This window comes from Abrus precatorius, unplaced genomic scaffold, assembly GCF_003935025.1.
Source record: "Abrus precatorius isolate BTA unplaced genomic scaffold, Abrus_2018 Scaffold6, whole genome shotgun sequence".
Lineage (NCBI taxonomy): Eukaryota > Viridiplantae > Streptophyta > Magnoliopsida > Fabales > Fabaceae > Abrus > Abrus precatorius.
Genome location: NW_020874406.1, coordinates 14,016,304 through 14,033,792, shown reverse-complemented (window position 1 = coordinate 14,033,792; position 17,489 = coordinate 14,016,304). Strand labels below are relative to the sequence as shown.

The following is a 17,489-nucleotide window of genomic DNA, read 5'->3' as shown; positions in this document are numbered from 1 at the left end:
GAGGAGAAGTGGAAGAAAGGTGAAGGGTTAGTGATGAGTTTAAATAGCGTAAGGATGCGAAAGAAAAATGAATGAAACTGATGTTTTGAAATCACTTAAAGTGATTCTTGCGTCTCACCGCTGTAGCCATGGCTTTGACTGCTGCAGCGCTAGATAATATTACTTTTATGCCAAAAACAGAGAGTTGGTGCTATGGCCCTGGAATGAGCGCTACAGCTCTGGATATAAATTGATTTGGCAGAGAGTTGTAGCTATAGCCCTGAAATGAGTGCTACAGCGCTGGATACAAATTGATTGGGCAGAGAGTTGTAGCTATAGCCCTTAAATAAGCGCTACAACGCTCATATCAACAAATGATTTTAAGCTATTTTTCTAATAAAACGGCTGCAGCCGTGAGTGAGGGTTACAGATATGAGACTCAGAAAATATGAAATCTTGAATATTTATACTTCTAACTTTTCTTGAATCTTTGTCCTCCTACCCTGTCTTTCTACCAGCTTTAATTCACTCAATTAAACAAACTAACATAAAGCAAATCACACTAACTAATCATCTAACAACAATGCATAAGCTATATAAATGCATATCAAATTAACAAACTAACTAACATACCTTTAACCAAATGCATATCAATACTTATAAAAATGCTCAACTTTCACAACTACGCAAGCAAATGCATAACTAAAATGACTTCAACATTCAACACACACATACTTAATCACACAATATGGATAACACAAATTCAAATTCACACATAATTCACACTAAACATGCTAATTTAATGTCTTTAGCTTGACATTGCTGAATGATCAAATCACCTTGAGATGTGTGGTGGTAATGAGCTTTTCAACTTCACCACCCAAATAAGGCTTGAGTCTTTGACCATTAACTGTCCATGTTCTTCCCGTGGCAGGTTCTTCAAGTTTAATTGCTCCATATGGTTTAATAGATTTAACCAAAAATGGGCCTGACCACTTTAATTTGAGTTTGCCTGGAAATAGCTTCAATCTAGAATTGAATAACAAAACTGATGGACTAGGTTGTAAGTTCCTTTTCACTATGTTCTTGTCATGATAAGCCCTTACTTTACTCTTGTATAACTTATTATTTTCATAGGCCTGCAATCTCAATTCCTCTATGTTCTTGCAACTGAATTTTTTTTCACCAGTTATCTTCGTATCAAAATTCAATGCCTTCAAGGCCCAAAATGCCTTGTGCTCCAGCTCCACGGGCAAATGACACGCCTTACTATAAACCAGCTGAAATAGAGACAACCCAATTGGGGTCTTGAATTCTATTCTATATGCCCATAGGGTGTCATTCAGCTTCATAGCCCAATTTTTTCTTGAACTAGCTACAGTTTTCTCCAGGATCTTCTTTAATTCTCAATTGAAGACCTCAGCTTGACCATTGGTCTGAGGATGGTATGGTGTAGTCACTCTATGCCCCACTCCATAATGCTAAAGTACTTTTCTCAGTTGAGTATTACAAAAATGTGATCCATCATCACTAATGAGCACTCTTGGAGCACCAAACCTACAAAATACATTTTTTTTCAAGAACCTAATGACAATCTTGGCATCGACCTTCTGAGTAGCACTAGCTTCTACCTATTTTGATACATAGTCCACAACTACCAGTATATATTCATTGGAGTATGAAGATGGAAGTGAACCAACAAAATCAATCCCCAACAGTCAAATAATTCAACCTCAAGGATAGTCTATAAAGGTAACTTATGTTTTTTTTTTTTAAATTCTACTTGTTCTTTGGCATTTGTCACAACTTTTGCAATGCTCATGAGCATCCTTGAAGAGAGATGGCCAATAGAATCCTGCTTGTAAAACCTTGGCAGCTATATGCTCACCATTGTAATGGCCACCATATGGAGAATTATGGCAGTGCCATAGAATATCTTTGCATTCACTTCCTGATACACACCTTCTCAATAAACCATCAGCTCTTCTCTTGAATAAGTAAGGGTCATCCCAGACATAGAAGTTAGAGTCTTTGAAGAATTTCTTTTTCTTGTGCCAATTGTACTCTGTAGGAATGACTCCTGCTGCCTTGTAATTTGTCATATTAGCAAACTAAGGTCTTTAACTCACCGCAAATAAATTTTCATCTGGAAACTCCTCCAAGACCTCACCCTCTTGACTGGTCACTTGTTCATTTACAAGTCTTGATAAGTGATCAATAACATGATTCTCATAACCTTTTTTGTCTTTGATCTCCAAATCAAATTCTTGTAACAATAGAACCACTGGATCAACCTAGGCTTGGAGTCAGCTTTTGTCAACAAGTACTTTATAGTTGCATGGTCAGTATGTACAATGATTTTCGAACCAATGAAATAAGAACGAAATTTTTCAAATGCATACACTATAGCAAGTAACTCTTTCTCAGTTGTTGCATAATTTACTTGAGTTTCATTTAACACTTTACTTGCATAGTATATGATATGAAAAATTTTATTCTTCCTTTGACCCAATGAAGCTCCTATTGCATAATCACTAGCATCACACATGAGTTCAAAATCATATTTCCAGTCTGGTGTTGTGATTATGGGAGCTAAAGCAAGATTTTTCTTTAGTAATTCAAAAGCTTTTAAACAATCATCATTAAAATCAAAGTTAATGCTTTTGAGGAGAAGGTTACTAAGAGGCTTAGCTATCTTGGAGAAATCTTTGATGAATCTTCTATAAGAACCTGTATGCCCTAAGAAGCTCCTTATTTCTTTGACGTTGGTTGGTGGTGGAAGCTTAGCAATGACCTCCACTTTGGCTGGATCAACCTCTATTCCTCTTGCTGAGATTTTATACCCAGTACAATTCCTTCAGTTACCATAAAGTGACACTTCTCCCAGTTGAATACCAAATTGGTCTCCACACACCGCTTCAGTACGGTGTTTAAGTTTTTGAAGCAAACATCAAAAGAGGATCCAAAAACTAAGAAATTGTCCATTAATACTTCAATGCATCTCTCAAGTAAATCAGAAAAAATAGCTAACATACATCTCTGGAATGTGGCTGGTGCATTACACAAGCCAAATGGCATCCTCCTATAAGCAAATACACCAAAAGGACATGTGAAAGCTGTCTTTTCCTAGTTTTGAGGATTTACTGCTATCTAATTGTATCTAGAGTAATCATCTAAGAAACAATAGTATGATTGACCAGTCAATCTCTCAAGCATCTGGTCCATGAATGGTAGGGGAAAGTGATCTTTCCTATGACCTAGTTGAGCTTCCTGTAATCTATACACATACGTCACCCTATCACCGTCCTAGTTGGAATCAACTCATTTTTCTCATTTCTCACAACTGTCATACCCTTTTTTAGGAACAACTTGGACCGGACTGACCCAAGCACTATCTGAGATGAGGTAGATCATACCGGCTTCTAACAACTTAACCACTTCTTTTCTCACTGCCTCATTCATGGTCAGATTCAGGCGTCTTTGAGGTTGGGCTACTAGCTTATAATCTTTCTCCATATGTATCTTATGCATATAGTATGAAGGACCAATTCCCTTCAAATCTGCTAAAGTCCACTCAATAGCACCTTTATTGGCATTGATCACCTCAATCAATTGATTCTCTTGCTCCTTTGACAAATGACTGCTAATAGTAATTGGCTTCCCACAATCACTCTCCAAAAAGACATATTTCAAGTGAGATGGTAGTTGCTTCAGTTCTAGCTTTACAGGTTGCACTTTCTCTTCTTCCCTTACATCTTCTTGCAAATGAGCATTAGTAGAAGAACTTTCACCTTTATTCAAACTATCAATGCACTCTTGCACTTCCTTGTCTAAAGTCTCATCAAACTCCTCATTAGTATTAAACAAAACTTTTTCAAGTGGTGATGAGTTCCTAAGATTGCCTTGAGCTTCCAAGTATACATCATCCAATACATCAACTCTAAAACATTCTTTGGTACCTTTTGGAAACTTCATTGCTTCAAACACATTAAAATTAATCTCATCAACTTGAACTCACACCTTTAGCTTTCCGTCATCCATGTCAATGATAACTCGGGCTGTCTTCATGAATGGTCTACCTAAAATCAAAGGAACCTCTGCATCCTCTTCTATATCCATTACTACAAAATCCACTGAAAACATGAATTTGTCCACCTTTACTATCATATCTTCAACTATGCCATGTGGAAGCTTCATTGATCTGTCTGCTAGCTGCAAGGTCATCCTTGTAGGGCGTACCTCCACATCTCTAATTTTCTTGAGCATAGATAAAGGTATCAAATTGTTACTAGCACCAAGATCTAGAAGTGTCTTTCCCACTGATAAGTTTTCAATAGTCACTGGAAGAGTGAAACTGCCCGGATCTCTGGATTTCTGGGGTAGAGACTTTTGTATAATAGCATTGTATCCTGCTTCAAGCTCCACAGTTTTCTCTTCAGGAATCCTTCTCTTCTTGGTCAACAAATCCTTCATAAATTTAGCATATGTGGGCATTTGTTCCATAGCTTCAGTGAAAGGATTATTGATCTGGAGCTTGAAATCTTGCAAACTATCTTTCTCTCTTTCTTTGATGGTGCACGGGGGTAAGGTAGGTCTTTAATAGGAACTGTCGAAATTAGCTTCTTGCCCTTCTTCTTATTCTTTTCTTTTTCTACTCCGCTCTTTTGTTTTACTTCCTCTTTTTTATTTTCTTTTTCACTTCCACTCTTATTATTTACATCCTCACCTTTATTACTTTCTCCATCTTTCCTCTCAATCTCTTTCTCAACCACACCACGCTTCTCATGTTCTTTCTCCTTACTCTTTTTCTCACTCACTCCAACATCACTATGTACCACCTTACCACTCTTTGTTATGATGGCTTGGCATTACTCCTTAAGGTTGGTCTTTGTGTTTGCTGAGAATGGACCTTCAAACTTGTCAGTTAATTGTTTCACTAACTGACTCACCTGAACTTCTAGATTTTTTATGGAAGCCTCTGTATTCTTCTAGTTAGTGATAGATACTTGCATGAATTGATTCAGGGTGTCCTCCAACTTGCTAGTCCTCTCATGAATAGAAGGATAAGAAGCTTGTTGTTGTTGTTGTGGAGATCTATTGGAAGTCTCTGCTTCATTTCTCCATCCAAAGCCTTGGTTGTTATTAGCATTATTCCTCTAACCTTGATTTCCCTGCATGAAATTATTAGCATTCAAATTCCAGGAATTAAAATTACCTCATCTTGGTTGATTACCCATATAAGTGACTTCCTATTCATTGGTAGTTTCTAAATAGGACCCATTTGGATGGTCTCCTCCACATAAATCACACTTGAGTGGAGGATTGGTTTGAGGAATATGTATTGCATGGAGTTGTTATGGCAGCTTAGCCATTTGTTTTGTCAAGACTTCAATCTGTTGGGTTAGCAACTTATTCTAAGCAAGATTAACATCATTAGTGTTCAATTTAATGATTCCTCTTCTTGGAGATTGATATCTTCCATGTTGTGCTTGTTGATCAGAGATGCTAATGACTCAATGATCTGCGTGGCTTCATCAAGATTTGTAGACATCATAGTACCACCAGCTGCTGCATCTAACAACATCTTCACTTCAAGTTTGATTCCATTGCAAAAGAAGTTCAGTTGTGCTATATCTTCAAACCTATGGTTAGGATCAAGCCCGGTTCTGAGGGTAGGCTGAGAGTGCGATCGCCAAGGGCCCAGACCTAAAAGGGGCCCAAAATAAAAATTATAATACTTGTAATTTGCAGTTGAAAAAATAAAAAAAATAAAGAAGATTTTTCAATTTCTCACACAATCAAACTTTGCTTGCTAAAAACGTAATTACTTCTTCGACTTCTCCAGACCTTTTAACAGTGTGTGTGCAATTCTGTATTTTATCATAATCAAAAAGACAAAACCCACCATTGTTGCAGGTAGTTCTTTCCTCCTCACTTTTCTTTCTTTTTTCTTTCTTCCTCCCTGTTCCTCAATCCTTATTCGGCAAATGTTAAAAAAATCGTTTACCTAAAAAATTGATTTTGTTATTTACTATGTACAGATAACCCACTTACCCACATTTGTTTCAAAGACATCTTTGCTTTTCTTTTTAGTGGGAAAAGTAAGAGAGTTAAAAGAGCTATTCTGCAATTCAAACCCAGTTAGGCATTTCGCGTTAAGAAGGTGATTAATTCGCTATTTATATAAATGCTTTAGTAGGAATATTTATATTATGAATAAAAAGCGCCATTTTTATTTTTCTTTTGGTTTATTAATTATGTTCCATCTCCTGACTCTTGTTATAGCTGTGTTTTATTGCAGAATTTGTGCTGATTGCAATGCCATGATTGAATGTGTAATATTTGTGAGTTTCCTGGAGCTGTTTGGCATCCAAAACTAGCGACTGCTGTAATTAGGAATAATCATCACATTAATTAGGAGATTTGATTTACTATAATCCTTTGCATTGTGATTTTCAGGTTATACCTTTATGAAATATAGTATATTACATATTATATATAGCATGTTGCATACGAATTATAATTATAGTCTGCAAGTCTACAATATGTTGTTATGCCTTTGATTATCATCCTATTCCCTAATTGATTATTATAATTATATTTTCAGATTCCTAGGGACTGGATTATGCTTGTGGAATTTGCATATGTGAAAGCAAACATTTAAGTTGAATTCTTCTACCGGGTGCTATTGTTCTTTTTCCCTTGTTTTATGATTGTATTGTCTTATTTATCTTTTATATGCAATGTTACCTAAAAAGCATTTATCTGGAAGTGAAAAAAGAAAAAAAAGAAAACGTGCTGAAGAGTTAAAAAAATTATTTGAATGGTTTTTTTTTTGTGTAATTTTATTAGAAAAAAAATTCTATTTACTTAAAAAACATATTATTTTAATAGAATTATGCTTTTATTTTGTTGTATTATGTCATATAATTTTTTTTGAAAGGGCCCCAATTTAATATTTTGCCTAGGGCTCAAAAAAAGTCAGGAACGGGTCTGGTTAGGATATTTCTAAGCAATAATTTAAATCTCTCCCAAGCTTCACAAAATGGTTCATCTATGCTTTGCCTAAAAGTAGTAATCTCAGCCTTGGCTTTGTTATACTTGGATGAAGGGTAAAATCTGTTAACAAATTTGTTCTCCACATCACTCCAGCCGATCAAACTTTGATTAGGAAGAGATTGTAGCCATATTTTAGCTTTACATGTCAAAGAAAAAAGAAACAATCTTAAATAAACATCTTCTTCATCACCTTCTAGAATACTCATTGTACTATAAAGCTCATAAAAATTAGACAAATGAGAATATGGATCCTCATGGTCAAGTCTGTTGTGAGCTAACTAAGCTGAGAAAAGCTAGTTTCAATTCCATGGCTCTGGAAGCAGTAGGAGCTGCAATACTAGAAAAATGTCTTGGGCCTTGTTGTTGAGCATAATCACCCAATGTCCTTCTTGGAGGTCTACCTGGTTCAGCCCTACCATTATAATTTGCTTCTTCTTCAGCCATTTCTAACTCACGAAATGGTTGATTGGAAGAAGTTGAAAAAGATTGAAAAATTAACTCTTGTTGTTGTTCTCGAAGTGTCTCCAACTATCTGAGCCTTCTTGTTCTACTATTATTTCTCCTTGCTGTTCTCTCTATCTCAGGATCAAATTGCAAATCTTCAACTGGAGTTTTTCCTTGTATATAAGAAATCTTAACAAAAGGGTAAATCCAAGTAACAAAATAACTATATATACTATAAATATTCACAAAATTAACTATTAACAAAAATTAACAAGAAATGAATGTTATTAAATATCTGTGCCAAATCCCCGGCAATGGCGCCAGAAACTTGGTGAACTTTTTGGTAACACTTGGCAAGCGAACCAAGCTTCGATGCAGTAATTTGATATCATCCTCAAAAATTTCGTGATAATAGTAATTTTCTTTCTTGTTGTATGTAAAAAAAAATAAAGAATGTGATGAAATATTGATTTGTTCTAAAATATATAAAAACAACAAATTGAAATTTAGTAGAAAACCTTATGCGAGAAGAGATCGGATTCAAATATACTTTCTAACTCTTTTATCTTCATTGAATAATTATGATTCCAATTCTATTACTTCCACGTTCATTACATAACTTAACCAAATCCTTCAAAATTAAGTCCTAAAGTAATTAATCCTACAACATGATTCCTCTATGTTTTAAGACTAATACCTTGCATTAAGAACAAAACTTGAACATATGTGGCTAACAACTACAAGTCTATTCCTAGTATAAGTGATTATTAGGTGTGTGATTTAGTTTGGGTTTTCAAAAGCATTTCCCAATAGAATTCAAAAGTCAAAGATCATAAATCGAGTGATCAAGCCGAATTAAGCATTAAGAATAGACTCACACTCAAGTAAATAAACTGAAATTCATATAAACTCACGAAGTAATTGAGTTAGGAGTTATATTAAATCCAATCTAAAAGAAATTAGCCACTCATAGTGAGGGCCATAGCAAGATGCAGAATGAAATTACAATGACAAAAAATGAAGATGCGATCCTCGTTCTGAAGCAATCCTCCCCACGTCTTCCGTTGCTCCGTTTTTCCTTTTCCCCTCGAAAAAGTCCCATTTTTTTCTCTGATCTATTATGCTTTTATTGTCTTTTTCACTTCCTAGACGTTTTTCTTTTATGGGTCTTCAAAACAAGGGGAACTCGAATAGATTTTAACTCCACAGCTATAGTTATGGATTCACCGTTGTAGTTGTAGCTTTGGCTTGCACTAATTCTCTCACGGCTATAGCTGCAGATTCACAACTTTGGTTGTAATTCTCTGGAATCCTCATTTTGTTGCACACTTTCATGGCTGTAGCTGTGGTTTTGGGGCTATAGCCCTGAATTTCAGACTTCACCAAATTCTACACAAAAGAGAGATATTTTAAAAGAAAACACTACCACTCTTGTGACTTCGTCAATTAGATTAATTCATCTAATTGGGAGTTAAATACCCCATAATTATTTACATTTCAACCAAAAAATATGCCAAATTAATGACAGAATATGAATTTCTAGCACTTAACACTTACTTATTAAATAGGTTCTGCATATGTGTTCTAGTCTTCAGCAACTTGCATAGAGGATCCATATAATACATAGTCTTATCAAAGGTATTGATAGCAACCAAGACCTAATGTTACCTACCAAGAGTATAAATATATGTTTAAGATTACAAAAATTAAAAATTATATGCTAAATTATAAAACATAAAGCAATGCTCAATCAAATTGACTTACCCAACATTGTAAGGTGCAAAAATCAAGTGATCTTCACCCATATGACGCTTCAACATTTCAGCTATATGTTGATGTGGGTTCAGATTGAGCTCCTCATCCATTTCATATGGAGAAATAAATGAGAATCTACTTGCCTTAATTATCCCATGCAAGTAAGCTTTACACAAATATCTTGTAGTGCAAAAGAAGAATTGAAATGCATTATACAATGAAATGAACAAAAAGTTATAAATTGCTATAAAATTACATTATTTGTAAAGTAATTTACCATATGTAAAGGTTAATGCTAGAGGCACTCAATCAATATCGACGTATGACCTCTAAAATACTTTCCTTCCCCATAATGTCATAAAACTTTGTTCTCCAGTACTCATATGAATTGTAGTTGTATCAATGACTTAATCACTTCTCACAAAAAGCTTCATCATATCCAAGCATGCAGCACCTTGGGCTTGTGCCAACTCAAAAATCTCTAATGAATGACAAGCACTACTACCTTTATTGGATGAACCAGCAATCGACTCTTTTGAGTGACCTGTCTCTTTCCCTAACCCTTTACTTGATGAAGGGGCAACTTGAAATATATCAAAGTACTTGTTTATGTACCTAAACAGAATATATATGTACTATAACATCCAATCTTTCAAACTATAAAGAAACTTGCATGCATACCTTGGGTCTTAAAGTGATTAGGGACAATAACCAAGCAACATAAGTATCAATAGCATCTCTGAGGCAAATTAGTTTTGCTTGTTCATTTGAGACAGGCAATGCAAACTCTTCCTTATGTCTTTGCACAACCTCTATTGAAACCTTACCAAGCTTTAGAGGAAGAATCATATTGTGTAAGGAGTCCCCAACCACTATATGATATACTTTCACTCTTGCAACCACATGAAAAGTGGTATTCAAGTACAACATACAGTTATGATTACCCTACAAAAACAAATTTGTTATATTCTTTTCTAATTAAATCAGAAGCAGTAAATATTAAATGATAAATAATAATTTAATAGAGCTTAAATACCTCTGAAATCTCAACAGATACAACTGGTGCACAACTGCCTCTATGACTGCTAGAAGGTGCATTTGCAGGCATTTGGGGACCTACATCCGCCACTGGTTGAATTTAAGGAGCAATATTGAAAAGTGATAGCATGCATGATGATAGGGAAGCAGTAATGTTGAACAGCATCTGACCTGACATGAATGGGGCAGTCCCTAACCTCTTATCAATTGTGCCACTACATTGGTCAAATGCGTTACCCAATACTTCATTTTTTTACCACTCAATAGATGATGGGTGTGGATATGATAATGCTTGCCCAAATACAGATTTTTGGGTCATCCCAAAACCTACAGCTCTCACACAACTTGAATGCTCTCTTACACCAAATACTTAAGAGAGTATATCGTTTCTGGTTATTGATTCAGACTCAGCCTTTGGAGTGACCTGTGAAAGGGTTTCCTATAATAAACATAACATAAACTCAAAGGTCATTAAAGGAGAGTTCAAATACAAGGACAAATGCTAAAAGTACTAAGACATTAGGCCCAACTACTTACAAATTTATGGACCATTTTTTGAACTCCTTCATCATCAATACCACCTTATTTGTTTACCCTAGCAGCTTTCCATAGGACATGTCGAGGTATAGAGGTCAAATTACACCCAGATGTAGACACAAAAATGTAAATTAAATGCAAGTATTAAACAAAACAAAACATAATAGTAAAAAAAACAATTTCAACGTTATATACCACACAAAATTATATATCAAATCTTGCTCCAACTGAGCATATCCCTTAGCTAATTGCCTATATCTGTATGACATTTTTTTCATCCTTACTGCATACCTTCACTTTCTTTATAAAATTAGTAATTCAAAAATTAACGAAATCAATTACCAACTCTAAATGACACGATAATTGAAGTAAATAAAAAATAAATTACCTTTAAATTTTTTGTCCAGCTTTGGTTGACAAAGTCCATCCAGTGATCAGTCACTGAGATGAATCTTTAATACTTCTTTAGAGGATGGAGGAGACAATTTTCATCCTTGTCCAAGATATGTTTCCTCATCCATGTGCGGAATGCACGAAGATCCCATCTTGCTAATGCAAGAACAATATCTTTGTGGATATCTTCCACATCAAAAGTTTACTACATTGGAAACAAAACACATATCAGATACCAACATCATTTTATACTAATATAGAATTACTTAAAACAATAATATTTACCTCTACTTGCTCCCATATGTGTTTTTTTAAGATTACTAGGCATATTTGTCCAATCAGAATAACTGATTAGCATTGTACTCCTAGTAACAAATCTGATAAAATGTATAAATTTGGATCTGTTAAGGTCAATCGGTTATCCTTTTGAATTCCATCCGATCTATATGCAGTTATAAGGATAAGACATACAAGTGTTAATAATATTAACACAAAAGAGATGCACATTGACCTATTAGAGGTTTCAAATTACCTGTAGCTTTTGTCCTAACTTCCTTGATTTGCTAATGAACTTCAATTTGGTAATTCCTCGAGTCTTCTTTTTTTTCAATTTAGTGGAGTGATGAGGGGAATCTCCTTCCATGTTATCTGAAGAAGTCATATTTGCAAGAATAAACATAGAGATTAACATTAAATAGTTACATTCAAGTAAAGTAAAATCATAAAAACATAATATAATCAATTCAAATTTACTAATAGATGCACCTTTTTCTTTTTTTAGGAGCCTTACTAAGTTTCCTATGACCTTTTATGGAATGAAATGATGGGTTTAACCAAATACCCTCTTCATGATCATGTCTTGCATAAAAATTTCTGTCATCTGTCAATATATTTGCAATTGACGCGTTCAACACTTCTCAAAGAATCATCCTCCACATTAACTTCTTCTTCTGTATCACATTAACTTCTTCTTCTGTGAATTCTCCATCGGTGAAAGCATATACTTTATTAGATAGCAAGACAATTGACCATGACTTATTAACATGATCTAGGACGTAGAACACTTGTTGAGCCTGTGATGCAAGGATAAACGAATCATCTTGATAACTCACTTTCTTAAAATCAACTCTTATAAAGCCTAAGTCGTCAAATCGAACCCCACTATTGTTGTCCATCCACTTGCATCCAAACACTACTACTAGAAACTTAGTGTAATCCAACTCCTATATGTGTTCAATGACTCCAAAGTATGAGATATTTGAATATATTGGGTTTCTATCTTTTGCACTAGAGATATCTAATGATTTAGCAACAAGAGTTACCTCACTATTCTGCATTGTGCTTTGGTTGTCATGCTCTTTTGTGTAAAATATGAACTCATTGATTAAGTAAGAAGTATATGAAAAAGCATTGATGACCACGTCGCAATGGTATCAAACAAACTAGATTTTTTTTTTCTTAAAAATTTTGCAATAGAGGGAGTAAACCTAGGTCATCTCACAAGGACATAAAATACATTCTGTTTCTGGTTCCATCATGTAATTTCATATTGGCTTAGGGATGGATTATTTTGAATTGAATTGTAAACAACAGAAAAGGCAAGAACAAAGAATAATTCTAACGAAACAAAATATAAAGTTCAACCAAATCAAGATCTCAATCACTACAACGCAATTCTCATTGTTACACGAATACAATTCCAACGAATTTCCAATCAACATTAATTCAATACGACATTAATAACCCAAAATCTAAATCTAGACTATGAATTCCATCAAAACAAGAATTGCAATCGCAAATCCAATGCTCTAACAAAATTCAGAAAAATTGATTTATTGAATTAGGTGAATTCATTTATTTCAATTCTGAAATTCTCATTCTCTGTTTAGAATGCAAACGAAAATTCAATATCATAAAAAACGTAATTATCGTAATCAGAAAAGAGGAGGAAGAGCAAGAATTCGATAGAACCTAACTCGAAACTCAAATGCAATGTAGTTCTTGAAACCTTGAACCGATTGATGGATTAGCCTTGCTTCATGATCATGCTTGCTTCGGCCAAAACCAGAAAATACGAAAAGATGGAAGGTAGAGAGAGAGACGAAAATAAAGGAAAGAATTTAAAATAAAGACTTTGAATTCTGAAAAATAATGAGCGAGAAAAGAAAAACGAGGATTCGTACATAGAGTCATAACCTCTATTTAAAGACAAAATAATTGGGTTTAATTAAGGCCCAATTCCCTAATGAGGTTCCTAAACACCTAACTAAGTAAAAGACAAAATAATTGGGCTTAATTAAGGCCCAACTCCCTAATGAGGTTCCTAAACACCTAACTAAGTAAAATCAACAATATAATCAAATTCTGAAAATTTCAGTGCAGGGCCGCAACATTGTGACACAATTTTGGACCTGAAGATGCTCGAACTAGGCTTTTCTCCCAACAGAGAAGTTGTATATCTCTGTCTTATCTTTTCAGGGACACCAATTTTGTCTAATTCTGAGTAGTGTAGCTCCAGATATGGTCTTTGCAAGAAACTGTGTCAAAATAAGAAATTATAGCAAGAATTAAGAAAGATTTATATTTAAGTCCTAAATTACTTACTAATACAAATCTAAACTAACACATCAAAATAATGCACTAATGAAGCTCAATTAAACCAAAAACATGGAGAGAAATATGTACTAAAATATGACTATGAATCATCAATATAAGAACCTTTTGATAACCATCAAATCTTTTCTGTAACAAAATTATTATTTTCTATCAATTGTTCATCGACATATTCTTATAGCCATCTAATGAATCTCTGGTTATGTTCTTTTATTATCCAATTCTCACCTCTGTTAGGATTTCTATGCTTCAGAATTTTTTTCTACATGCTTATATAAGGTTCTATTTCATGGGTGTTTTGTAATACATATAAGTGTGCTTAATCCCATTGCAGTCTAGGAACCTCTATTTGTTGACAACCACTACTGGTAATCTTGTAGGATCAATCACTTTGCTACATATTGCCTTGAAAAGAAACACAACTTCGTGATTGCCATACAAACTTTTTTGGGTAAAATAGACCGTATAACAATAGGAATCAAATTCTCTATTAAGATATGTCAATCATGAGACTTCAATCCTTTTAACTTTAGGTCCTTAAATTATACAAGACTTTTAATGTGTATTCCATTTTCTACACTGTGAAATAGATGCCTTAATCTGGGTATTACTGGAAAATACCACACGACCTTCGCAGGTGTTGATTCTTTCTTTAGGTATCATGAGTCATTACACTTTGGACATTGACTTAGTGATGCATACTCATTTCAGAACAAAATGCAGTCATTAGGACAAACATGTATCTTCTCATGGGTCAATCCAATGGAACCAAGTACTTGTTTAGCATCATATGTTCTCGTAAGTAGCATATTATCCTCTGGTAGCATCTCTCATGTAATAAACTTAGCAAGTATGTGAAGCTCTTATCAATTTATTCATTTGAGGCTTTTAAGTTATAAAGCTTTAACACAAAACTCAATCTTGTGAACTTTGTACATCCATTATACAATGGTGTTTCTGCATCATCTTTCAGCCTCTCAAACATCTTTGGACAATCTCTAAGATCTTTTTCAACAAAAACTTGAAATGTCTTTAGCATGATCACTCTCATCTGTTCTAAATGTCTCCGAGTAATAGACACTCGATTCCATGTTAATTGATGTACTTCCACCTTCTATCTTACCGTACTTTATCCAACAAGTATATTTTTCATCTATCTCATTGTACATTATATGTTATTCCAATTCTTTTGCATTTACTTACAACATATTCAAACAATACCAACAAGGATAGGGAATAAGGTTGACATCAGTTGTATGCTTAATCGCAAATCTAATAAACTCCTTCACTCTGTCTTCATATTCTTCACTCAAACGATCAGTTACTATCTAACTTCAATCCATATTTGCTTTAACTACGGTCATGATAATTGCAAATGTGAATGTCTTATTAACTCTCACATGGTAGGGTTTATCCCATTTGAGAATAATTGTTTTCATACCTTAATTAACAACTACTACTTAAATATTATATTTTTTACTTGACAAAATTTTGGCAGCATTTCGCATTAGTCTCTTAGTACATAACTTGAATATGAAATGATTTACCTCAATCAAGTATGTACCAAGAGACAATGAGAAATGCTCCAAACTCAAATTTTGTCAAGTATTAAATACAACATTATGACAAGTAAATGGTAACCAATAAATGAATAATTTTGTTCACAAATTGTCCAACTTGGATAATTTAAGATTGCAAATAATGATTTATTAATCATTATTTGCAATCTCAAACAGGAAACTAAGGTTTCACTCAATTTTAGATTTCAAATTATACCCTATAAAGTTTAATCACTAACAATAATCATACATTCATAACATTCCATAAGGTAGAACATCAATTTCATTCATACATAGAGTAAATTTATATAATGGGGCAGAAAACACAACAATATCATGTTTAATAGATAAATTTCAATTCCCAGAACAACATAAAAGCATGTTTCTTTTCTATTTATATTGGAACCAAAAAAAAACACAATAGAATATGTTTTCAATTCACAACTTCAATTCAACAATAATCAAATGCATTTTCACATTAATCACCTGCATTACAGTCAACCAATGTCCTAATATAATATTCAATAAACCCTAAATAACCATTCCAACAATATCACAGGTTGCATTTTTACATTAATCTCCTGCATTACAATCAACTAGTGTCCTAATATCATGTTCAGTAAATCCTAAATAACCATTCCAACAATATTTAAAAGGTTAATTAACCTAAGTTCAACCTTTTAAAATCAACTTTTACTAAATAAAAACTAATTTCATGCTCTCTGTAACGCAGCAATGGTCAACATTTGAATATAATAAGTTTAACACAAATACAAACATAAGAGCACTAACCTGAAAGCAATGTAGTTCCATTAATTTGTCGCAGTTCACCTGAAGCCAAGGATGGAGAAGAGACGTTTGTAACTATTCAACATAAAAAAAAAAGGTGTGTATCAGTGAACAAACACAAAGTTGGAGTGCGAATGTCCAAACATAGCAAGAAAACAAAGAAACAATTATGAATATACATTAAAATTGCGAATGCAATGTCAATGGTGCTTGTTCTTCTATAAAAACTTCTCAAAAAACATTGAACAGAGACAAATTTAGACGTACAGACTGGGCACAAGAACAGGGATGACCAGATTTAGAGCTTACGGTTTAATTTGAAATACTCTAATATACACCTTTCAGAACGATTCCACGTGTCAACCGCTCTGTAAAGTTCTAAGAGCGGTTCCACGTGTCAACTACTTTCTAAAATATAGAATTTCTGAGAGCGGTTATTTAACGATTTTTTTATTTTTCTTAAAAATTTCTATGAAATAATATTTTTAGCAATAATTTAAAGAATTACTTATAATCTTTGATTGACATATTTACAAAAAAAAAATTATTTAACATAAATAACTTATTTTGTAATTAAATTTAATTTTTTAATTTATTCTTAAGATTTAATTATTTTAAATACAAATAACTTTGTATTCAGTTTTTATAATTCCACTCTAAAATAGGGATTCATTATACGATCCTAACATAAAATTTTTTTTGAAAGTTACCTCTCACTTATCATTTCTAAACATAAATTTTATTTTATATAATTTATTTGTTTAAATTAATCCAAACATAATTAGCAAAAAAATTAATCCAAACACATACTATTAAACTGAACGTTATTTAAGTAGTTTTTTTATAAACTAGTTTTTCAAACTTTATAATTTTTTCAATTATAAACTTTCTTATTTTTTTCATTCATTAAATAATTCTATTAATCTTTATATATATAAAAGTATATGAGTTTTAGAGGGAACTTTGCAATGCTTTTTGGATAGAAATTTGCCTTCACTCTTTAACAATAATCTTTATATTAATTATATATTATTAATAATTAATTACCATTTAAGGCCATTTTTAAACGATTTAATTTAAATCAGTTAAATCTATTGATTTTCATTTTTAATTAGCAGTTTTGATATATCTTTACCTTTAAGGTCTTCTTGAATGATTTAATTCAAATCACTTAAATGCATTCATTTCTAATTAGCAGTTTTCGTATATTCAAAAGGTCCATTCTTTACAGCAGATTTAATCTTAAATTTAATGTTTATTTTAAATGCATTCATTTCTAATTAGCAATTTTCGTATATTCAAAAGGTTCATTCTTTGCAGCAG

General features: G+C 33.2%; 1 protein-coding gene across 1 annotated transcript; it reads right to left on the bottom strand.

Moving 5' to 3' along the window:
- Positions 1-3,993: 3,993 nt before the first annotated feature.
- On the bottom strand, positions 3,994-4,482 carry LOC113870222. The gene has a single exon (XM_027506817.1). It carries the CDS (start codon positions 4,480-4,482, stop codon positions 3,994-3,996), a length of 489 nt encoding a protein of 162 aa, XP_027362618.1.
- Between the last annotated feature and the right edge of the window lie 13,007 nt (positions 4,483-17,489).

Bases quoted from the DNA above. Each gene is read 5' to 3' on its own strand.
- LOC113870222 (XM_027506817.1), bottom strand. From the start codon at position 4,482: ATGGAACAAATGCCCACATATGCTAAATTTATGAAGGATTTGTTGACC.